The sequence below is a fragment of the Scomber japonicus genome, chromosome 10 (genome assembly GCF_027409825.1).
Source record: "Scomber japonicus isolate fScoJap1 chromosome 10, fScoJap1.pri, whole genome shotgun sequence".
NCBI classification, from domain to species: Eukaryota; Metazoa; Chordata; class Actinopteri; order Scombriformes; family Scombridae; genus Scomber; species Scomber japonicus.
Window position 1 is genome coordinate 8678938 of NC_070587.1, and position 22594 is coordinate 8701531.

Here is a 22594-nt window from a genome sequence, read left to right on the forward strand (position 1 = left end):
AAAAGAAAAAGAACATGACTGTAAATAAACATGCAGCCACGCTAACTGTTGAAGAGCACAATGTTTCTCATCTGATGAAGACTGAGATCTGATATGACACAGCATGCTCTAAAAGAAAGGAAACTGAGCAAAGTGGAGATGAAGTGGAGAAGCATGTGGGGTAGTAACGCTGTCTGGGCAAGCTGTGACAACCCATTAAACACCGCTGTCCAAACACATGACACAAGTAGACAGTCAAAGCTGCTCGGAATGATGGCATAAATTTACTTGACATAATCCAGCAGACACCCAACCCGTCATACATTTTTAATGTCAGCTTCAGCTTTTCTTCGGTGTGCAGGTGTTGTTGGTGAGTGACGCACCTCAAATAGAGACAGACAGCCGAGTTTTTATCAAAACAGAAGCAGGTTTATTAAAAGACATCTTGATTTTATGCTGTTAAGATGCTTCAGACTATTTTAAAATTGGTGCAAAGTGCTAAAATATCTGTTAAAAAATATACAAATAATATTTTAAAAGCCAACAAGTTGAAGAAAAGTTTAAAAAGATACAGAAAAAAAAGGAAAAATTAGATTTAAAAAAAAGTAAAATGAGAAAAGAGGAAAATCAGTTTCTGAGGCGAGCTCGTCGGGATGTGCGAGCAATCGGCGTTGTCACTTTAGGAGTCTCACTCTCTGCCATCACAGCATCTGATGAGAAATAAAAAGAAGATTAGAAGTTGATGGAAGGGGATCAAGTCATGGCCGTGTCCATTATAGATATCTATGGATCTCGGATTAGTGCTGCTGCAATGAACAGCTCACTTTATAGAGCGAGGGAGACAAACAGCAGCCGATCGTGGCTCAGTCCAGCGGTCCAAACACTCTGAACATTGTTGCATTGATCGTATATTACTGATTGTGACCAAAATGAAGTCACTTCTATGCTGAAAAACTGTAGCCAGACAAAAATAATCACAAACTATTTTAATGATGATTGTTTATACATTCAATTAAAGTCCAAACTCTCACTCTAGCTTCTAAAATATGAGCATGTATTGCTTTTCTTTGTCTTATGTGACAGATTGAATATAAGCTTCTGGGTTGCTGGCTAAAAGAAGTAGGGCTGCAACTAACGATTATTTTGATAATCGATGAATCGGTCGATTATTTTTTCGATGAATCAGATAAAAAAAAAATGTTTTAAATTTCCATCCCTTCATTCAAAAACAAAACATTTCAAATTGACGATGTAACAAAGTGCTCGTTGCTGCTTGGACGTCCCCGAGTTATTAAAGTAATATTAAATAATAATTTAAACAACAACTAAATGTTAATGTCTGATAGCTTTAACAAAATAACACACATGGATGCTACACAGAAAGAGGTGTTTTCTGTTGACCTGAGCTGTTGGAACAATAAATAAAAGATAAATAATAAAGAAAAATTAAAATGATAAAACTGTTAACAGGATTTGTTTCAACATTCAGTGGCGGTTCAGTTATATTATTTATCGCAAACTAAAACAAATTGGTAATAAAAAACGTTTGTCACACAAATAAAGCACACTTTTAAATCAGTTTTACCCTCCAGCAGTGTCAACCAAGAATAAAGTGTAAACCAGTTCATCTTGGTGGTGTACAGACTGGTTTTATATTATTCTTAATGATCTCACAAACATCCTGCTGCTCTCCTCATCTCCTGCTGCTGTGAGATCTCAGCAGGTAGAAGCTGATAGTTCACTAACTATAACCAGGGAGCACACTGCAGCAAGGTTAATGATCCACACACTGACATTATGTCATTGATATGACAAAAGTGATAGAAAACCGATTGTTTTTTGTGCGCATGCATACGTGCGGACCTCAGCAGGACACAGTACACACTTTCTAGTTTTATGTAGTGTGAACTGCTCCTACACAAGAAGATTTCGGGCGGACCGCTTTCCCCGTTTCTTTCCCGATACCGGCTCTGCTCAGCTGCGTCTGAACTGCTCCACCACATGGTGAGTAATGCAGTAATCGCGCGACACAACAAATCGATAATGAAATTCATTGCCAACACTTTTAAAAATCGCTTTTTATTGATTTTATCGATTCGTTGTTGCAGCCCTAAAAGAAGCAATATGAAGACATTTTCACCATTTTCTGAGATTTTATAGGCCAATTAAACTGATATAATTATTGGCAGACTACCTGATGATGAATAATTATTAGTATAACACTAAATAACTGTAATTTTTATATTTCATACAAAATAAGTTGAGAGGTTAAGGAAAATCATTTGAAATTCCAAAATGATAATATAATTTGAAAAGGCAGAAGGGCCTAAAAGAGCACTTTGATTACTGTGAATACGAGTGTTGAATGACTCAAGTGGTTGCACTCACCCTCTTCATCCTCCTCCTCCTCCTCGTCACTGCTGAAGGTAATCACAGGTTTCTTAGATTTGCGAGCCTTTTGAGGTGTCACAAAACTCTCATCACCACGGCTGGAAGCAGAGGGTTTTGATTGACCTGGACCAGCGAGAAAAATAATAATTTGTCGTCAACAAACCAAACAGGATTTTTCCTACAAGCATATTTTTTTTACTTCAAAGAAAAGTTTATGTGTCCTGACCTCTCTTTGTCCTGGGCCGGCCTCTGGTGGGCAGAGGTGTGCGCACAACTGTCTTTTCACTTGAGCCTCCTTCTGTTTGGTTCTCCTCGTCCATCTCAGGGCTTTCTACATTTTCCAGCCCCCTTGTGTGAACCGCAGTAAGACGCTTTTCAAAATCATCCACTTGGGCCTGGTAGACAAAGTTACCTCAAGTTAAAACAAAGAAAGCTTTGAAACAAAACACAGACAAACATATACTTTGAAATAGAAAAGTAGCACCTTAAACTGGGTTTTGGCCCCACGGCGAAGCTTGGCAGTGATGGAGAGCAGAGGCTGGTAGACTCCAGGTTCAGTCAACTTGTCACTGTAACACTCCCAGCACTCCTGCAGCCTCTTAAAACCACGCTCACACATGGACAGCAGAGACAGAGACATGGCCAAGTCACACCACTGACGCTCCGTCCTGAGGAGAGAAAGAGGAAGAGTTAGAGGCACGAAGGATTAAATCTCATTAGAAACTTTGTGAAATGGATAGAAATGACTGATCTTTGACCAAAAAAAGCCTCATTGCTCAAGAATACGACTGTGCTCTACCATTTAGACCAGATCTAATTTTCCAGGAACCTCTTTTATCTGAATTCACTTTGCCATAAAATGTCCTTGCTGTAAGTACGGATGAGTCACAGGCAGGCTGAAGCCAGGTCAGTTGTTCTGGCTACATTCTTCAACTGTATGAGAAGAGAGGTTTTCATGACAAGATGAGTGAATAAGAAGATGCCAGAGTGTAGGTGACAGGTGGACTTGCTTTAATTGAGGATCTCTCTTTGTTCGCACTGAAAACACCCACTAATTACCCACACATCCACCCCTGCAGCTCGCACAAAAGAAATACTGCAGGACAGACTCACAAATGAGAAGAAAAAAAAAACCCATGTAAAACTGTAGGTCAGAGGGATGAAGATGAAAAAGAAAAAGAGGTGGAGATGTACTCACTTGGCAGTCCTAAAGCGCTGACAGAGTTTCTCTACCAGAGACTCGGTCTGCCTTTCTTTGGTGATGTAGGAGAACAACTGTCTGAAAACACACACACACACACACAAACACACATTATAGCATCTACACAACACTTTCAAAATAGCAACGCTGTCAACTTTGCCTTTCACAGTTTGGACAAATTCTCTTTGGATGAAGGCAGCACGAACACACTGGAGATGTGCAACTCACTTCATGATTATATTGAAGTCCTCAGGGCTCATGCCTCTCTCCGGGTCGGACAGTCGACTGATGATGTCTGGGAGCAGGTTGTAGATTGCATTGTCCTGATGGGTAACATCGTTAAAAATTAGAGACATTAACAATTATTGAGTCTCCCTCAATGGGTGTGTATCTCTTGGTGTGTGTGTGTGTGTGTGTGTGTCTTTCTATCTTTGAGAGAACTAATTTTAGTTGAAAACCAGCATTGTGAGGACATCCTCACAACTTCAAAAGGGCAATTTGATGTTTAAGAGGTTAAATGTAGAACTGGGTTTAGGCTCAGTTTAGGGTTAGGGTTGGGTTAAGGCGTTTTGTTGTGTTGGTTAAGGTTAGGGTAATGGGGTAGGGAATGCATTATGTCAATGAGGGTCCTCACAAAGATATAAAGATAAGTGTGTGTGTGTGTGTGTGTACCTTGGAGGCCAGCTCATTGAAGAAGTTCAGGGAGAGGCTGGCTATGTGAGACTCAGGGTCAATTAGCAGCACAGCCACCTCACTGACTTGACCTTTGACCTTGAGCACATCCTTAAGCACCAACTGAGTAAGAACTGTCACAGCTGTCTGCCTCACTGAAGGCACCTCGTCACTGAGCCTGGAAGAGAAGATGATGTTACATTACTGGCTGGTTAATCTTCCACCTTTGATAACGAGACAGAATCCGTCCCTCTCCGGCTACTCTGTGAGGTCGTACTCTGGCACAGCAGTGAATTGAGCTCAATGCTAACATGCTGATGTTTAGCAGGTATAATGTCGACGATGTCAATCATCTTAGTTTAGCATATTAGCACGCTAACATTTTCCAATTAAGACTAGATATAGAAAACAGCTGAGGCTGATAGCAATGTAATTAGTTTGGCAGGTATTTGTTCCCAAACCAAAGTATTGGACAAATTACATTTCGGACTTGATGATGGCATTACAAAGTGAAGGTATCATTAAACTCATTACAATTCATCCCGAGGGGAACATGAATGTCTGTACCAAATTTAATGGCAATCCATCTAATATTTGAAATTTAATTCAAAACCACAAATTTCAACATCATAGTGGAGCTAGAGGAAAGATGAGGGGATCAATAAAGTCTGTAGGGTACATCATCTGTGAGCTACGCATGTCTTTATAATTTCACGTCCTCCATCGATCCATCAGCTTTTGAGGTATTTCAGTCTGGACCACACATTGGTGCACTGGTAGACTAGCACTACCATTCTGACAGCCGTGCCTCTAGAGACACTAAAAAAGTTTCTTGCCACCTGTGCCTTTTTCATTTTCCAGTCCTAATCAATTAGACTCCCTGTAAAGACCTGAGTTCGGCAGGACATTTATGAAAACAACTGTCACAGCCTCGGTTGAACACAATAGTACAAGACAGGCTGTGGCAGTGTAAACTGATAGTATTCTGACACCAATTTACATTCAGCCTCACCCAAAACCACACAACAAAAGAAACTCATTAACCATTTCTCATTTATGCCAGAGAGCACGACTCCTGGCAGAAGATCAGACACATACATGGCACTTCCACATGCCAACGAAGGGGCTTACAACAGCAATGAACAGGGTAATTAATTTTTAATGTGCTTATCAGGAGGCTCCAGGGCAGCAGCCTGAAGAAGAGTGGAGATGCTGGTGTGTGGGAGAGAATAAGGGAACACTATGAAATACTTATCAGGTAGAAAACACTAGGAAGGCAGTGACGCATTATAAAAGAACAGAATGTTTTACACGTCAATGTGAGCATTGTCAAGCGTTATAATTAAAACCACAACATCAAACGCACCAACTTTAACTTCTACGTTGGCTGCAGGAAACCAGTGAATCTACAGGAAAACAGACAAACCACAAAGTGTTTTTAAAGTGAAATTCTCTACAAGAAGAGCCTTGTAGGACCTTTGACTTCACCCGAAATGATGCCTTTCTGCTCACCCAACCGCTCCGTATAATTACAACACACTAGTCATTGGCTCTAGTCACAATCTGTAACACACTTGTAATTAAGCTGTTCGTTGTCTTAAAGTGGCCTTGTCTAAGGCTCCACCCCAGTTCACCAGTGGGGGTGGATTCCCTTTAAGCCACGAAGCGCTAGTCGGTTCCCATGGTTCCAAGTCCCTCAGTGCGATGACCCGGTTTAGCCTTTCAAATGATCTAAACATGTTTTATTCTACATCTGATAAACATGACTTCAGTGATGAAAGTAACTGTGCAGGAATGATATCAGCCCTGGTGATATTAAAGGAAAAGGAAGTCATTTCCACCCTCCAGCGAGTCAATCTGCGTAAAGGCCCCTGGCCAGATGGGCTCAAAGGAAGGGTCTTGAAAGAATGTGCCACACAACTGGGACCCATCTTTACCCAGCTGCTCCTCAACACTAGTTATGTCCACCAGGCCTCAAATGGCAACTAGTGTCCCAGTACCTAAAACAGTACACGCATAATTGCTTCATGATTGTTGAGGCATCATCTTCACATCAAATAAAGAAACTCATCTTTCAGACCAATGCAGGTTACATTCATAAAAAGGCAAGGCAGTGCCCAGAAAACTGACTCAAGGTCCGACTAGCCCGGAAAAATGGGTACAAGAACTCATTTGTGCCTTTATGTATTTCAGCTGTTCTTCACTCTGTTTTAAACTGTGTTGTCAGGATGCCAAATTTCCATTTCATGTAATGGACAATGAAGATTTCTCATCGTAACTATACAAGGTAGATATCAGAGTTTGCCAACATAGATCATCTCAAAGTTTGTTTTCCCATTAAAAAGTTGTGATGGAAAGAGGAAACTTTTCCTATTATGTGGATCATTGGAGCATTGTGACAGTGGCAACACTTCAGCGGCTGAGAGAACAACACAATGAGACATGGTGGGATCCAGATGAGGATAGCTCAAGTGTACAAGTACAAGTACAGAGGGATGTTAGCGGAGATGAAATGCCATTTACAGTGCACCCACTCAGTTGAGCTATCAGGCGTAGATTGTTCCTTACAGGAGGAACAAAACAAAACAAAGCTACGGATATTATAATAATGTGCCACTAATTGGAAGGAGTCAGTTAGTGTACGGGGGGTGATGAACATGAGCTGCAACGGAGACAATTCATTACATATGACTGGGCTCATGAAAATAAATATGCATTACATTACCTGGCATACAGATTCTGTGTCCAGGGCTCCAAAATATTTGGGAAACGGACGGTGAGGTCTCCGAGGGCAATGATGGCATTGGCCCTGACAACAGGGAGAGCAGAGCGCTCCAGCACCGTAAACATTAGACGGATATTCTCCTCACACACTGACGGACTGATGAAAGTGATGAAGAACAGCGATGAAGATTATTGTGATAATTCAAGTTAGCCTTTAAAAAAACAGTTTTCTGAAGTAAACACAAATATGTATTGTGAAGGCACACAGGAGCAGGGAGTGTGTTTACCTTATCATCATATACTGAGAGAGTGCCAGACAGGCAGCAGTGGTGAGCTGTGGGTGGGAATAGCGTCCTGGGGAGCTGCAGACTCTAACCAGCAGAGGAAGGAATGCACACAGCAGGTTCTCCTCTAAAAAGACAGCAGGAGGAACAAGGGGAGAAGATGTTCAATAATATCTGTGAATATCTGAATGTAGTGGAAGGATGGGCTGTAGCAGGTTCGTTAATACAGCATGATGCAGGGCAGCAAAACAAAGGTTTTTATTACCAGCCAGTAATTCAGTCTCGCAGATCTTTCTGATGAGTTCAGCCTCTGTATCTTCAGCAGAGGCACCAATCAAGCCAAGCTCCTCCTCCATTGCACTCTCATTGGTTGCTTGCTGTTGGAAGATTATCACAGCTTGAAACAGAAGCCCAAGAAATGATCTTCGGTGCTTTCTGACTTGTAACTCAGTCTAGTAATGAGTTAGTCTTAGAGTGACCCAAGAAGCTTTGAGTATGACGACACTGGCTTAAATCCAAATCTACAGTGGGCAGTGAAGAGCAGATTCCAGTAATGATACATTTTTACAGCAGAAAGACAAAACGTGTCAAAACATCCACAGAAACAGCATGTTGGGTGGAGCATCACTTTTATAAACCTCCCATCCTGTCATGGCTTTCATCTAACCGAACAATTACTTTTATGCCCTCTGCCCCCTTTGTCTCTTTAAATGTAAAAGAAACAACAAAAATTACTACATATGAAATGCATAAAAGCTAAAAACTTCTTAGGCTAATTAAGGAGACGTTTATCTTCAGATTCCCTGATGCGCTGAATAATTTATGAGCCATCACTCAACTGACGTTGTCATTGAAATAAATCTCATCAAACTATCCTGCTGAGAATCAGTCTGATTGTCATGATTATTTCTTTCACTCAGGAAAGTGTTTTGGCATCAACTGACATTTAAATATCTGCAGAAGTACTTTCAAAAACAAGCAAATGACATTTAGATTTAATATCTTTAGCAGATTTGTGAGCACATTATCAGACTCCCGCAGCTACAGTATGAACTTCAATCATTTCAAATGATAACCTAATTTCTTAAAAGAAAGAGAAAACAAAGCTTAATGAAATAATAATCACACTTTTGTTTCTTTGTTAATCAATCGACTGTTTCATCATGAAACCATTGTAAACCAGTGTATGTGCAAGCCTTGTGTACAAGTCTTTGCAGACCTTAGCTTTGCTGGATGGGCCCTTTTCCTTCTCTTCCCTCTCCTCCGTCTCTCCTCTCCTCCTCCGCAGCTCAGCACTCACACTGCGCTCAAGGTGAGATACCTGCCAGAAAGCCACACAGCCACACAGAGCCAACAGCTGGGCCAGACACACACAGTTCACTGCAGGAGAAAAAAAACACACATGGACACATGAGATTAAGAGTACACTGAGAAAGCCTGGGGTGCTGGAACAGGTCAGGTCACAGCTTAACACTCACCTTGTTCACCTTGCTCACTGGGATCTTGAGATTCGTCTTGCATCTGGCCTGCGTTCTTGTTGATTTCCCCACCTTCTGTAACCTGATCTAGTAAGAGGCGAGCGCTGCGCTGGAGCAGCCGTGAGCACAGCTGGTCAGGGGATTCAGCCAGGAAGTAGATTAGACGGACAGCCTGTTCCATGAAGCTCTGCCAATAAGGGTCCTCCATCACCACACCTGAAGCAAATACCAACACAGAGTCAGTGGAAGAAATTGAGAGTGCAAGCTGAGACAAACTAAACATATTTTTCATCAAGAAGGGACAAACAGCAGGGTCCAAAAGTCTGAGACCACATCACCAAATTTGATATTTTTATGCAAACCTTGAAATAATCACTAATTTTGAGGATTCAGAAATGTTTAAAAACAAAAGTTATGATGTGTAAATCAAACAAATATTCAAGAATCTTGATAACAATACAATTTCAGCAAATTTGAGCTCTTTTGGTCAGATTTCCTTGAACTAGTGTTCAAACGACACTCAGGTGGATTTGATCTACTCATCAGAGGCTCGTTCAAGTGATTCAATGTACAGTCGGTGTTCACCTGTTATAAATATGGCGGAGCCTCAAATTTCCAGTGGATCACTGTTTACTAAGCAGTACTGTGACAGTGAGAGACATGACGTCAGAACCAAGTGAAAGTGTCAGAAGTCAAATAGTTATTCTAAGCAAAGAGCGGCTTTCTCAGCATCAAATCATGAGTATAATAAAGGCTTCTCGGGGGCCCTGCATGGAGCTCTAAAACACTTTACAGAAACTGGATCAGTTGTATCCTGAGCACGATCAGGCAGACCAACAGTGACCAAACCATCAGAAGATCAATAAATCAAGCTTAGATCCCTGAGAGATAGAACAACAAACTTCATCACAGATACAGAATTTGCAAACTAATGAACGTAAGACTCCAATCAGCCAAATTACCACTGGGGCTGCGTTTGTAGAGGTCTCAGAGGACGAGGAGCAGTTTCTAAACCACTTCTCAGGAGGGGAAACAAGGCCAAACGCTCTGGGAGGGCTAAGAAATACCAACACAGTGGATGACTGGAAAACAGTCCGTTTATTGATGAATCTAAGTTTGAGATGTATGGCAGAACAGAAGGCTGTATACAGACGAAAAGTAGCCTTGACTATCTGTCTCAACCTTTTGGACCCCTGCTGTATGTCTGAGTTTACCTTCAGCGATGGCCTGTGTGAGGCGAGTGAAGAGCTGGTGGTCCTGGGGCAGTCTGAATGGAGTGCCTTTTGATTGCTGGTGGAAAACGCAAACATTGTGTTCAAACCTACCACACATTTACAAGCTTGAAGATTTAACACGAGACAAAGCAAGTGGGTTCCACGTGTCTCTAAAAATGTAAATAAGCACTATCTCGGCATTTGATTGAATTAATTTATACTACTCGTGTGCAATACTTACACTTTATACAGCAGCAAATTGCAAATAAATCTGACGTAACTAATTGGGTATTATGAAGACTTAATACCTGTATATGTATATGATTAACATTGACAGCCGTTGACGTTAAGAGTAACTGACGTGAAAAAGAGATTAAATAGGCAAATTACTTTCAAGTCTAGAAAATTTCCCATTGGAAAAGCATTTTCTCCCGATATCGCTACTTAAAGACTTAAAGAACTGGAACAATGGACCACCGACTTGCCAAAACACAGACTGGAGTTAACGAGGCACTCTGGTTTTCTTACCCTGACATGGTCAGTGATGCTGCAGATGGTGAAAACAGCATCTCTGGCCAGAAGGAAGTCTTCAGTCACTTTTTCTCCCAGAGCCACAGAACAAAGAGTGTCCAGATTACTGAGGACCACCTCCCTCTCTGCCCTGTTAGATTTGCATACATACATACCAAAAAAAAAAACACATTTTGGAAAATAAGCATGAAGCATTCATTTTATATTCTCAAATAATCCTGTGAGTATACAAAGTGAAGTAATAACATCTCTGGCCTACATCACCCAAACCGCTGTGTGCTGCTGGCTTTGCCAGTGTTAGGCTGCTGCTCAGATAATGCGTGTGGGAGGATGGGTTAGGAGAAGCACACAAGATTTAATAGGTTATGAATGCTGCTGGCTGGATGAAGAGAGGCAGCAGTGTGGGTGGACTGCAGATAGTCTCTCTTTACTCTCTCGCTCGCTCACTCTTCCCTACAGCAGTGGCAGTCTTTGAGGTAGATTGAGGGGGAACACACACACAAAAAAAATCATGGAAAGACACTGGCAAGGAGCCTAGTTATATGGTCGTGACTTTGATTACAATGAAGAGGAGCCGAGGCTGAGCTTGTATTCTTACTAATGAGAGGATTCGCTGAATGTCAAGTAGCTGAGGCAGGACAAAAATGTAAGGAAGTGCGCCTTTATGTGATGAGGCATATCACAGATTATACATAAATATCTGAAAAACTGTTTGGTCAACTTTCAATTACATCAAAGCAAGTTTGTTTTATCTATCGGCAAGAAAAAGTAATGTTGTTTATTGTGTGTGCTGATAGATTAAACATGGTATTAAATCCAGTTGACACATCTTAAAATATGGACCAATAAAGTTCATGGTTGAATAATGTGTAGAGTCGGTGTGTAAATCTGAAAGTCAACTAAAAAGCTATCAGGTTAGTTGTTACTTCTTTCATCGAGGATCAGTAGTGGGCTGTCAATATGATCAAATAGTCATTTCACTGTTTCTTCCTCAATATTTGAGATGACTGGCCCAGTAAAACTAGATAGATATTTCACACCGAGTTTATTACAAACCAGTTCTGTTGCGTTTCATGATTCAGATGATGATATGTACACAGGTGCAATAGAAACAAAACGCCTCATAAAACATCATATCATCAGACCCCTAGCATACAAACCATAATTAGAATATAAATCAGGTCTTCGCTCAAGCCACCACATGTAAATGTAATTTAGCAGGTTGTTGGTGGAAAGTATTGCTCAGTGTTGCAGAAACATCATGACTCATGAAGTCTGAAGTTAGCCCACCACCAACCTTTCCCTCATCCACTAGTAAACAAATCATAAGTCTGCACAGCATCTGCACCACTACTATAACTAAAACACAGTTGTTTACATTGTCTTTCACAAAATTGGACAATAAATACAGGTTGTAGAACATCACGTCTAATTATCCTGCAACTTGCTGTATTTGTTTTGGTTGACATCCCCACATACTCAACAGCACTGCGTGCATAATGAAATCAGATGACAACGTGGACAGAATAAGAAAGCCAATAAATACGAGCTGTCATTGGACTGATCAGTACCCACCTGCAGACTGAAATACCAGGTGTGCTGTAAACTGACTGTGTCTAACCAATCATTTAGAAGTTCACTGTGTATGTGACTGAATTAGACATTTCCCTGGATTCATGAAGTCTGACCTCTCCAGCTACTCCCTGTGTTACTCTACACAGTCAGAGAAGTTGGAGTGGAGTCACTTTAGTCCACTATCCTAAAAGATTTTAACCAAAAATAACCAGAAAGTCAAAAGGCAAAAACACTTAAACCCTCTTATTTAGTAAACTTGAATAACCCAGCATCTTAAATTATGATAAGAAAGAAACTGTGTCTCACCGTGCAGCCATGCCCAGCAGTAGCACCGCAGCTCGCCTGTGTAGACCAGAGGTTTCTTTTTTGCCAGTAAACCTCTCCCACAAAACCTGCACGACGATGGACTGGAGATTGCTGCCACTGCCAAAAAACTCCTGCACCTACAGAGACGTGTTTGAATGGTTACAACTCTGTGTGCTTTATTACAAGGTATTAAATACATCACAAGACAACACACACACATTTAATTGCCAGTAAGTATTTCAATTGATAATCAGAGTAACAGAAATGAACCATATGAGAGTCATAAAAGAGTTACTCACTATTTCCTCGAGACATTGGATTGTTCCCAGAGACGCATCAACCATCAGCTCGGAGAGGTTGTCCACCAGAGTCTGGGCTTTCATCCTAATGAAGAACGAGACAGCTGCTTTAAAACACAACCAATCTCTTCTGTTTGTGGTTTTAGGTTCTGCCAGCATCACAATATGATATTTGCCAAATAATTTCAATTTGGATGAAAAACAGTGAAGTAAACATGCTGACCAAGTTATTTAGTAAGACCTCAAGACCTCACCTTAAATGTATTGAAGTTAATGAGCTACTTTTTAGTTAAGAAAGTCAGGCAGTCTAATGTTAATCTACTCCTCTGGTTAAGGTAAACCTCACAGGAGAGACCTCAAACTAATTTATAGGACATCAATTAATAAAAAATATGCATTAGCTGAAATCACACTGAATTCAAAACATTTATATCAATATCACAAATATGCTGCTGAGGGAATATGTGAACTTGTTTCAGACCTGGTTGTGTCCCCCTGGGGGTTCAGATAGAGGCGCTTGTAGGCCTGAACAACTGCATCTTTAATGGCGGCATCAGTTGACCAGACCAGAGGCAACATCTTCCTCACTCCGCTGACAGAGTTGGCAACACTGAACTCGCACACTGTCACACAAAACTGCACGGCCTCCTGGACCACTAAAAGCACACAAGACAGTTCTGTTGTAGCATATGCAAATATTTTAAATCTCATTACCAAATAAATCCTCAAATTTTATGGAAAAGCACGTTTGAGTTGATTTTCACTGTGCCGAGTCTACCTGAAGTGGTTTTCCAGTATAGCATGGTGTTGATGACAGCGATTGCTCTCTCCACTTGTAAGGCGAAGGATTCTGTGTCTTTCAGATACTGCACCAACATCTCCTGCTTCTTCAGCTCACCATCCTCCTCCTCCTCTTTCTCCCCTTCTTTCTGTGGAGTGGGGGGCAAGTTCTGGCTGAGCTCAGATGTGTCCTCGTCAGAACCTGATCAGGAAAAACATCAGAAAGTAGAAATTAGTGGAGTTTCTCACAATGACTCATCTTTCCATTGCTACTTGATAACTCAACACACCCTGATGCTGCTGCTGTACGGTAATTAAGTTAAATTCATTCGGTTTGCTGTAGAGCTTTTCACATGTGAAGCAGCTGCACAAGTGTTAAGTGCTCGTCTACGCAGAAGGCCATTTCACGTCTGACAAAACGGATACGCTTCTATTTAAATCAACGCAGCAGTCGACCAAGAGCAACTGTTAATTTTTCACTCACGCCAGGCAGGCATAAATGCAAAGCACATTTTTACACTTCAAGTTTATTTTCTGCATCTAACTACAACATGTCTGCCTCTGGCTCTGGATGCTGCCAAAACACTGAAGGGATTGACAGACTAAAGATATAAATTAGATAGTGCTTATTAATCCCAAAGGGAAATAACAGTGTTACAGCATCTACTTAACATTAATTACAAAATACAAAAACAATGGAGGAAAATAAAAGAAACTAATAAAATGAAAGGCTAAATTATATACAATAACTAAGCACACTGACTCAACTAAAAAAATAGAATATAGACTAGATAGATAACTAGAAACTGTATTAAAAACATAAAACATATATAATAATTTAATTGCGAATAATACAAGCTACATTGATTATACAATATATTGATCGTTTAAATGTATTTCTCTTAAAGACATAAGAGTAATTGCATGGGCAAAGTCTCAAAAATCTTAAATATGTTTTGTTTTGTGAGTATGTTGCAGTGGTAGTAATTTATGTATCACATCACATAAATCATTTAAATAAAAAACTTTAAAAAAAAAAACACGTCAAAACATTTCAAACACACAAAAGGTGAACATCTGAAAATGTAGTTCTCATGTCCCCTTTCAGATACTTCTATGAAAACATGTTTATCTGCTGATGTGAAATACATGTTTCCTTCATCTCATGATACTACCAATTTGGCAATTCAAGATTCTGAATATCAGTCTATTGGATCCCCTCCAAGCTATATAGAGTTAAGTTAATTCAAATCCCAGCATGTTGGAGATGCCAGAACAAGGAAGGTACATTGACTCATAAAATATTGCAAAAATCATAGGGTGTGATGTGCCTTTTCCCAAAGAGGCTGTATATTTTGAGGGACCCATCTCTGCTTTCCATCCCATGATGCAGAATGGGTACAGACCGCACTGACGCCAGGGCGTTAACTTATTATTTCAGGATGGAAGGCACCATCGCCCATGCCTTTCAATCTCTGGCACAATTAATTAGGTAGATTAGCTGCACTGGAAGGCCTGTCATACAGACTCACGAACAGAGTGGAAAGCTTTCATTTGAAATGGGAGCGTTACCTTTCCAACATTAAAGGGGTATACTAGGACTGGGAGGGGCTCAAGGACTCAAAGTCCGACGCACATCTCTTAATACCACTCCTCCCTTTTTTCCAGTGGCAGGGGGTTATGAACGCTGTGTCTGGCATTGCTGAGTATTCAAAGCTATAGTCTGGTACCCTGTGTCTTTAATTTGTTTGTTTATTGTTTTTTCCTTTTTTGTTTTTGTTTGGTTGTTCTTGTTTGTTTCTCCCGTTTTCTGGATTATATGCACTAAAACACTGGATGTCTTTATACTTTCTATATATTAGAATCAATAGTTTTTTTATGTAACCAGACATTTGTCACATGTATGCTTGTAATGTGTGCCATTTGAAAATGCCAACACATTAAATCATAAAAAAACGATACCACCATTTTTGTAGAGTGGGCACGAGGATCTGACAGACTTTATGTGACGTACTCCGTCATCTACAGTTGTGGAATATATTTCCAAGGAGATGGCTAATGAAGTGCAGAGTTCTTTACTCAAATATTTCCTCAACTCACATACGTCATTCCAGATATTATGGACATGTCACTTTTAATGAACTGACGCTGAAAGATAATGTGAAATGAATTTCCTTCAATCAAGAGGAAACACAAAGAACTGAATCTTAAATATATTTAATCATGTCTCTATTAGGCGGAGAGCACTTGCATTAAATATGTCTGGATAGAAATGCATCAGGTAGACAGAGTAATGGGTTACCTTTGAAAAGCAGGGCCAGTGTGTTCATTAAAGTCTCGGGGGTGAGAGTGGACAGAGCAGCGAACATCTCAGACTCAGGGAAGCAGCTGTGGGCTCTTATACAGAGACGCACAGCATTCCTGTGCAGGGGGAAAACAAAATAAGTTTCACACATCAAATTGTTGCCAACGTGACAGTGTGGGAGAATAAATCCTTCAGGTGGTGACACTTTCAACGATGGCAGTACTGCTGATTAGCCTCACCTGTATTTGTTGACACGGAGGTACTGAGCAATCTTCACTGCGGTTGCTCTGTCATCTTCTGCCTCCTTTTCTTCCTCCACATACCTGTCGTCGTCCTCCTCCCTCTCTGTTTCACTTGTGGGCTCCAGCACTGTCTTGACAGTGACGAGCAGCTCGGGCTCCATGGCGGCCCACAGCTCAGATGCTTTGATCACTGCCACTGCCAGAAGGGAAAGAAAAATATTGAAACCCATTGATGATGACTCAGGTAAAGGTTGCAGTGACATTTCAGAGGAAAAGCTGATAAAGGAAAGACCAAAAAAATAATTGTTTAGATTTTGGATAAAATGGTAAGACAACTATTCAGGAGGTCAAGAGACCAGATGATCATTCTGGACTCGAGTGCCATCATTGGATCACATTTTGTAATGTACCTTCTGGTGTGCCACTGTATTTGTTCTTTTGTTACATTCATGATGTTGTGATCTTTCTAAAGCCATTTTAAATAAATGAAAAGGATTTCTGACAAAATAATTGAAGCTTCATTCAAATTTAGCTTCCTTACTCACCTAAACATATGGTTAGCATCAGAAACATGAGATATTTGTGGTTTCCTTTATATTGCATGTTACATTTCAGGAGAAATGTTGAATGTTGTGTTTACAACCCGTAACCGACAAATCCTCCCATTAAGTATGAAATATGAGGAGGTGTCTTGACCAAAAAAGTGTGCCAACAAAGTGCCATTGGATGTGTGTTGGGAGCTGTGTGATGTGACTGAAAGTTGCATGTATGAATTCTCTGGAGCAAGAGGAGAGGGCAAAGAAAGGCCGGGTCTGCGAGATGGCCTTCTGAATTTGACCCTCAGATTACCAAAGAAGCAACTCACGGCTGACTGAATAGCAAAGAGAGCTGGGTGAACTCCTTGCCTCGTACGCATGCACACACACACACACACAAACATACACACTGTTGGCGTCTTCCCTGTGATTACTCCAATGTGCTTAAAAGGAACAATTTAGGTCGAGCCAAGTTTATGTAGGCAGGCCCTTACAGCAGAGCAGAAATACTCCTCTACACCACCAAGATTACCTGCCAATCAAGGCAAGAAGAACCCAACTCTCATTCAGTAAGCTCGTATTCGCCTTGGTCTCATCATTGGGTTAATGTGGACGTGTGTAGTTTTTAATTATCACAGGGTTTGTCCTCACCTGGTGCTTTTCCTGCTAGTTTCTCCTTCATCTCTCTGAGTTTACCAGTCTCTTTTTCAAGTGGTTTCTTAAGGTCTGCACTGCTCAACTGGATAAAAAAAAAAACAACAACAAGTTTGAGTGAGATTGTGACATGATCTGAATACTGTTTGCTGTCCTAAAATCATGTTGATTTGAATTACCTTGCAGCTGTAGGGGTTGTGTGCAATGAAGGCTGCCAACAGCTGGATGGCGCTCTTCACCACATTTATAGATTTGTCCATCAGTCGTCCCACAGTGAGCCCCATCACCTCACTGTACCTACACAGAGGCAAAGCCTAAACACATAAAGACAATTTCAATGACCAGGAGGGACTTAAACATGCTCTAACATACACACTACAGGCGAAGAAGACATACTTTGCTGTTGACGATGCGTGTGTAGACCTGCAACACACGTGCCCTGACGTGAGAGTGCGTGTCATGCAGATGTTCCTGCAGTGTGTCAAAGAAGCGGTCACGGTCGGCTTTACCAGACTCATCGAGCCCATCACCACACAGGACGCGCACAAGGATCTCTCCCAACACCTCACACACAGCGACACGCATTGCGTGGCTCTGGGAAACAGGGAGAAACAGTCTCAATTATTGTGTCATTAAGATATTTGGTTCTACAATCATTTTATGAACTAAATGTGGATTAGTCTTTTGTGGCACATTCACAGCAGAAAAAAACCCAGTACCTTTATATGAGCAAGAGAAACAGCTACAAACTAGAGTATTAAACACATCACGTTGTTTCCATATGAGTTTCTGAACTTGGCCCTCAGATTACCAAAGAAGTAACTCACTGCTGACTGAATAGCAAAGAGAGCTGGGTGAACTCCTTGCCTTTTACACACGTACACACACTTATACACAACACACACACTGTCTGCTTCATCCCAGCAATTACTCTGCTGTGACTGTAGCAGAATACTTTGGGTCGACGCAGGTCACTGTAGGCAGGCCCTTACAGCAGAGCAGAAATACTCCTCTACACCACCAAGATTACCTGCCAATCAAGGCAAGAAGAACCCAACTCTCATTCAGTAAGCTCGTATTCGCCTTGGTCTCATCATTGGGCTGAACATGAAACATGAAAAAAACTAATTAAGCTTTATACAGAAATTCCATATTGTGAAGAATCACAAAGTTAGTCTTAATTACAAGTGTTTCGCTCCTCAGATTTAGTACATTTTAATAATATTTGTAAAATCCAATAAATAGTGATGTAAAGTGACCAACTGAGCAAATAAAAGAGCAGAAATCCATAATTGAACAGAACCCCCCCCCCCCCCCCCTTTGCCCTTCTTGTACTTTTTTCGAGCATCAGCTCAAAGTCAACACAATCTTTACTGGATCTTGTAATCCCTGCCCTGTTGGAAAAGAAAAACAGTCCTGAGACCTGTGCTGTTACTCTGTGAAACACTGCAGCAATTTCCTGGAAAACAATGAGCACAATAAAAAGGAAAATTGCCTTTTCTGCTCTTTTTTGTCATGTTTTTTAATATGTGTTGACATTACTGCAGAAGCCAATCACAACACAGAACACAGACATTTATTGACTTTATGGCTCAGTGCCGAGTCCACCCCAGCTGAGCAAAACTATACAAGCTTCTACCACAAAAAAAATCTTGAATGGCAAAAAGCACAGTGAATTGTGGGGAACTACAGCACTCAGTTAAAATGGGTGTATTTGTTCATATCTGGAGATATTCCTGACATGGGCAGCCCTGTTGATCATACTCAATACTTCCCGTTTGCTCATGACCTCCATTGATTGATGAGTGTTTAAACTAATCCGTGTTTCTTTCTTCCCATGTTTATTCATGAGCGTGGTCTCAATTTGAGAGCATGATTTCATGGTCAGATTTTAATTCATTCCCTCAAACCCTGCCCTCACACTCAAATAGCCACGACATGTGCCTAATTTGCTGTGCTTCTGCTCAAACTGTATGCTTGCACGCACCTCACACTCAGGCTGCTTGTGTGCATTCCCCAACCAGCCACGTGTAGTGTTGACCAATGAAATGAGCCCTGCGTCCTCGCAGGCCTGTTTGCTTTATTCTTAGCGTGTCAACAATACATCCGAGTGCAAGCATACAGCTGAAGCAGAGCAAATCTAAGTGTAGGCAGGGGCTATTTGAGTGCAAGGGCAGAGTTTAAGGGAATTCATTATAAAACCTGAACTTGAAATCAATAACTGAAAGGCCATACTCTTTAATGAAGTAGGGATGCACCAATCTGACTTTTTCAGACCCAATATCGATACCTGGGATTTGTGTATTGGCCGATAGTGAGTACCAATCAGTGTTTAATTAATAAGCTGGATGCCTCAGGCTTGACCTAAACATTGCTTTGCTAACTTTGTAAAACAAAATATAACAAAAAGTTACATGTAGTAAGTAGTAAAATATAACAAAAAGTTACATGTAGTAAGTAGTAAAATATATCAAAAAGTTAAAGTTACAAATTTACTGAACTGGTATTTATTAAAATAATGGTGCCCATTGTCACTGATACCCGATCCAGCTATTTGAGTCATTAAAGGCCCCATACTTTTGTAGCACTCTAACTAACTTGATTAATACAGCATCTTTTGATTTAAGAATAAAAATGTTACTATTGAGGATAATAATTTAGTGTTAGTAGGATGAACCTGTTAAGATGTAAATACCTCTCCTTCCAGGTGTGTGATGAGCACACTAATGTTGGGGATGATTAGTTCAGGCACCAGGGCACCGAGTTCTGTGATGAAGGAAGAAAATGCTTTGACCCCTGACCCCTCTCTAGCAAGCTCGTCGCTTGATCTCTGACCAATCTCCCTGAAGGAAAGGAAAAAAAATTATATTCAGTAAACAACTGTCTTTTGTAGCTACCGAATCAGATTTCTACAAAGGGTTGTCTGTTCATGACAAACATAGCAAAAAGGGAAACACACAGAAATAGAACTTGGGATGCATACCAATACATGTGTACTGACCTTATTACTTCTCCTATGATAGCCCTGATTCCATATTCTGTGCTCCACACAAACACAGCCTGGGCAAACACAGATGACAGCTGCTCAAAGTGTTGCAGCAGCTGGATCACCTTTACACTTGCACCTGTAAGAGATGAGAGCGGGAGAACACGCTGAAATAGTAGACACACAAAACACTCTTAGCTATATATGCTTAAAATACGGTCTGAACAACGAAACTTGACAAAATGTATGCTCTCTCTCATCTGTGAGACTAACCCAAGAGGTGATTGTACTTCTTGATCAGCACCCCCAGTAGGTGGATTATACCATCTCTGGTGAGTTTGCTCTTGACGTGGCCAATGGTTGGGTTCTCGAGTAGTTTGTAGCAGCAGCAGGTCACACAGCTAAAAGGAATAAATGCAAAAAACAAGTGATAAAATGTTTATAATATGGTCAAACATGGATTTAAAGCAACTTGAAAACCAGATGATATTTTACACGTTTTATAGTTAGAAAGCTTCTGCTGAAAATAAAGGCTGTGACTGTACCTGATGAACTCTTCCTCCACCAGAGACAGGTTCCAGAGGGCACGGATATCCAGCTGGAGGAGCTGGACAAGGGCCTGCAGCACCTTCTCTCTCTCAGAGTCCCACTGCAGGAGTCCTTCTCCGCCAGCTTTGCCTTTTTTACCACCCTGTGCAAAACGGACAAATTCGAATCACTTTAAAATCAGTTTAACTCCATTAATACTTGGCTCAAGTCCAGGACAAGACTATAAATCAACAACTTAACATTAATACACAACACATGCCCTCAGATTACCAAAGAATGTAGTTCATACCTGCCAAACCATCTACAGAGAGATTATACCCTCTAACCAACTGATACATATACATTTACACAACACGCACACACGGACAGAGACAAACAAACATCTGCACACTGTCTGACATCTCCCACTTGTCCCATCCCATTGCTCTTGGGGGGGGGACAGAGGTTGTAACTGAAGATGACAACTTAACTGTGGGTGGGCCCTTACAGCAGTGTAATATAACTCAACCACACCACCAAGACTACCCACCTAACAGAAGGCTAGAGCTCATAATCTCTTGGTCTGACTGGATCATAAAACTTGCCATTATCTCATCAGTGGGCATTTAAAATACATAACAACTTGCTACCATTGCCATTAACAAAGTATTTTTAGTTTGTGTCACTAATCACCATACCTTCCCTGCCGTGACAATACTCTGTCGATGGGATTCACTTTCAAGGGCCTCTGTGATTTTGCAGAGCAGGAAGACACTCATTTTAACTGCATTCAGTTTCTCTTTACGTTCTGCTGCTGAGACAGAGGTGGAGATGAGGAGCGCCGGCAGGGTAGCAGCCAGACTGGTAACAACTGAAGGGAAAAGAGTCCAGACAATGCATGATTACACCAGCATTACAACAGTCTTTCCCCCAATTTAAACATAATACAAATATCAAAAAAAGTCTAACCTTGCAACAGTAATTCCAGAGTATCTTCTTTCACACTCAGCTCCACTGAGTTGTAATGCCTTAAAAAGAAGAGACAGTAGTTTTGTATGTATCCTAATGTAAACAATGATACCATTGCCAAGTTCTTTATGCTCAACACTCACTGCAGCACACTGTAGCCTGTATCAAAGTGCTCCAAGATACACAAAGGTCCTTGGCTTCTCAGTGCTGCCTTGAATCCTTTGTACAAGAGACAGAAAGGCACATATGAAAAATGTCTGACTATACCATTTTAAAGTTAAGAGTTTAGTTGATTACTTACTACTGATATAGGTAGGCAGCTGTTTTGGGGGAACTACATCTTGCACGAGGTACTGGTTGATTCCCCCAGTCTTCACCAGGTCCCCCACGCACACGGGCACAAGGAAGTCCCACGACATCCCTGTAAAGCAAACAAATTAGTTACTTGAATGTGGCTGCTTGGTTTGCATTGTATAGTGTTTGGTTATCATGTGCATCGTTGTAATGTTACTGTACTCTTACATAACAAAGCATCTTTGATCAAGTTACCAACAGGTAGATACACCAATCTACTTATTAACGTTAGCTGGGAAAAGACTAAAACACAACTAACAACACTAATCTAAACTTTGGTACGACTAAGAAAATGAAATCGAGACATGAAATCTTTAAATGAACCAGACAGTGTTGTTTTGTTGTTGTGGAGCGAGCTAGCCAGACAAACGATCACTGCTGATAACATTAGCATGCTAACTAGCTTAATTTATCGGCTGTTTGTTATATCGAATTAATAAAACATGTGCATCTATACTTAGCCACCAACTCGGTGTTAAGAACTTAAAAATGTCGATCTCACCTGTGAGGCTTGCAGTCCCACTAGCCACAACTTCGACCTTTTAAAAACAGGAGTGTATCTTCTGTGTCCGCCGCCTGTAAACCG

General features: G+C 40.9%; 1 protein-coding gene and 3 non-coding genes across 4 annotated transcripts; all 4 read right to left on the reverse strand.

Moving 5' to 3' along the window:
- Window positions 1-417: 417 nt before the first annotated feature.
- On the reverse strand, window positions 418-22567 carry ncapd2 (non-SMC condensin I complex, subunit D2). Its single transcript, XM_053326512.1, has 32 exons — window positions 22514-22567; window positions 21956-22076; window positions 21798-21873; window positions 21655-21713; window positions 21384-21556; window positions 20703-20848; window positions 20431-20558; window positions 20173-20296; window positions 19867-20014; window positions 17568-17765; window positions 17351-17485; window positions 17169-17256; window positions 15979-16177; window positions 15737-15855; window positions 13433-13636; window positions 13136-13310; window positions 12655-12739; window positions 12356-12492; window positions 10472-10604; window positions 9944-10019; window positions 8730-8945; window positions 8471-8631; window positions 7517-7628; window positions 7255-7378; window positions 6969-7124; window positions 4244-4421; window positions 3800-3894; window positions 3569-3649; window positions 2855-3038; window positions 2597-2765; window positions 2368-2493; window positions 418-689 (listed from the first exon to the last, which is right to left on the reverse strand). The coding sequence occupies exons 2-32, from the start codon at window positions 22071-22073 to the stop codon at window positions 607-609; spliced, it is 4206 nt and encodes a 1401-aa protein (XP_053182487.1). The 5' UTR covers window positions 22074-22076; window positions 22514-22567; the 3' UTR covers window positions 418-606.
- LOC128367154 (small nucleolar RNA U85) lies at window positions 16817-17121 on the reverse strand. The gene has a single exon (XR_008321921.1). It is a non-coding gene; the product is annotated as a small nucleolar RNA U85 (small nucleolar RNA).
- On the reverse strand, window positions 17969-18273 carry LOC128367153 (small nucleolar RNA U85). Its single transcript, XR_008321920.1, has one exon. It is a non-coding gene; the product is annotated as a small nucleolar RNA U85 (small nucleolar RNA).
- Window positions 20963-21309, reverse strand: LOC128367152 (small nucleolar RNA U85). The gene has a single exon (XR_008321919.1). It is a non-coding gene; the product is annotated as a small nucleolar RNA U85 (small nucleolar RNA).
- Window positions 22568-22594: the final 27 nt, after the last annotated feature.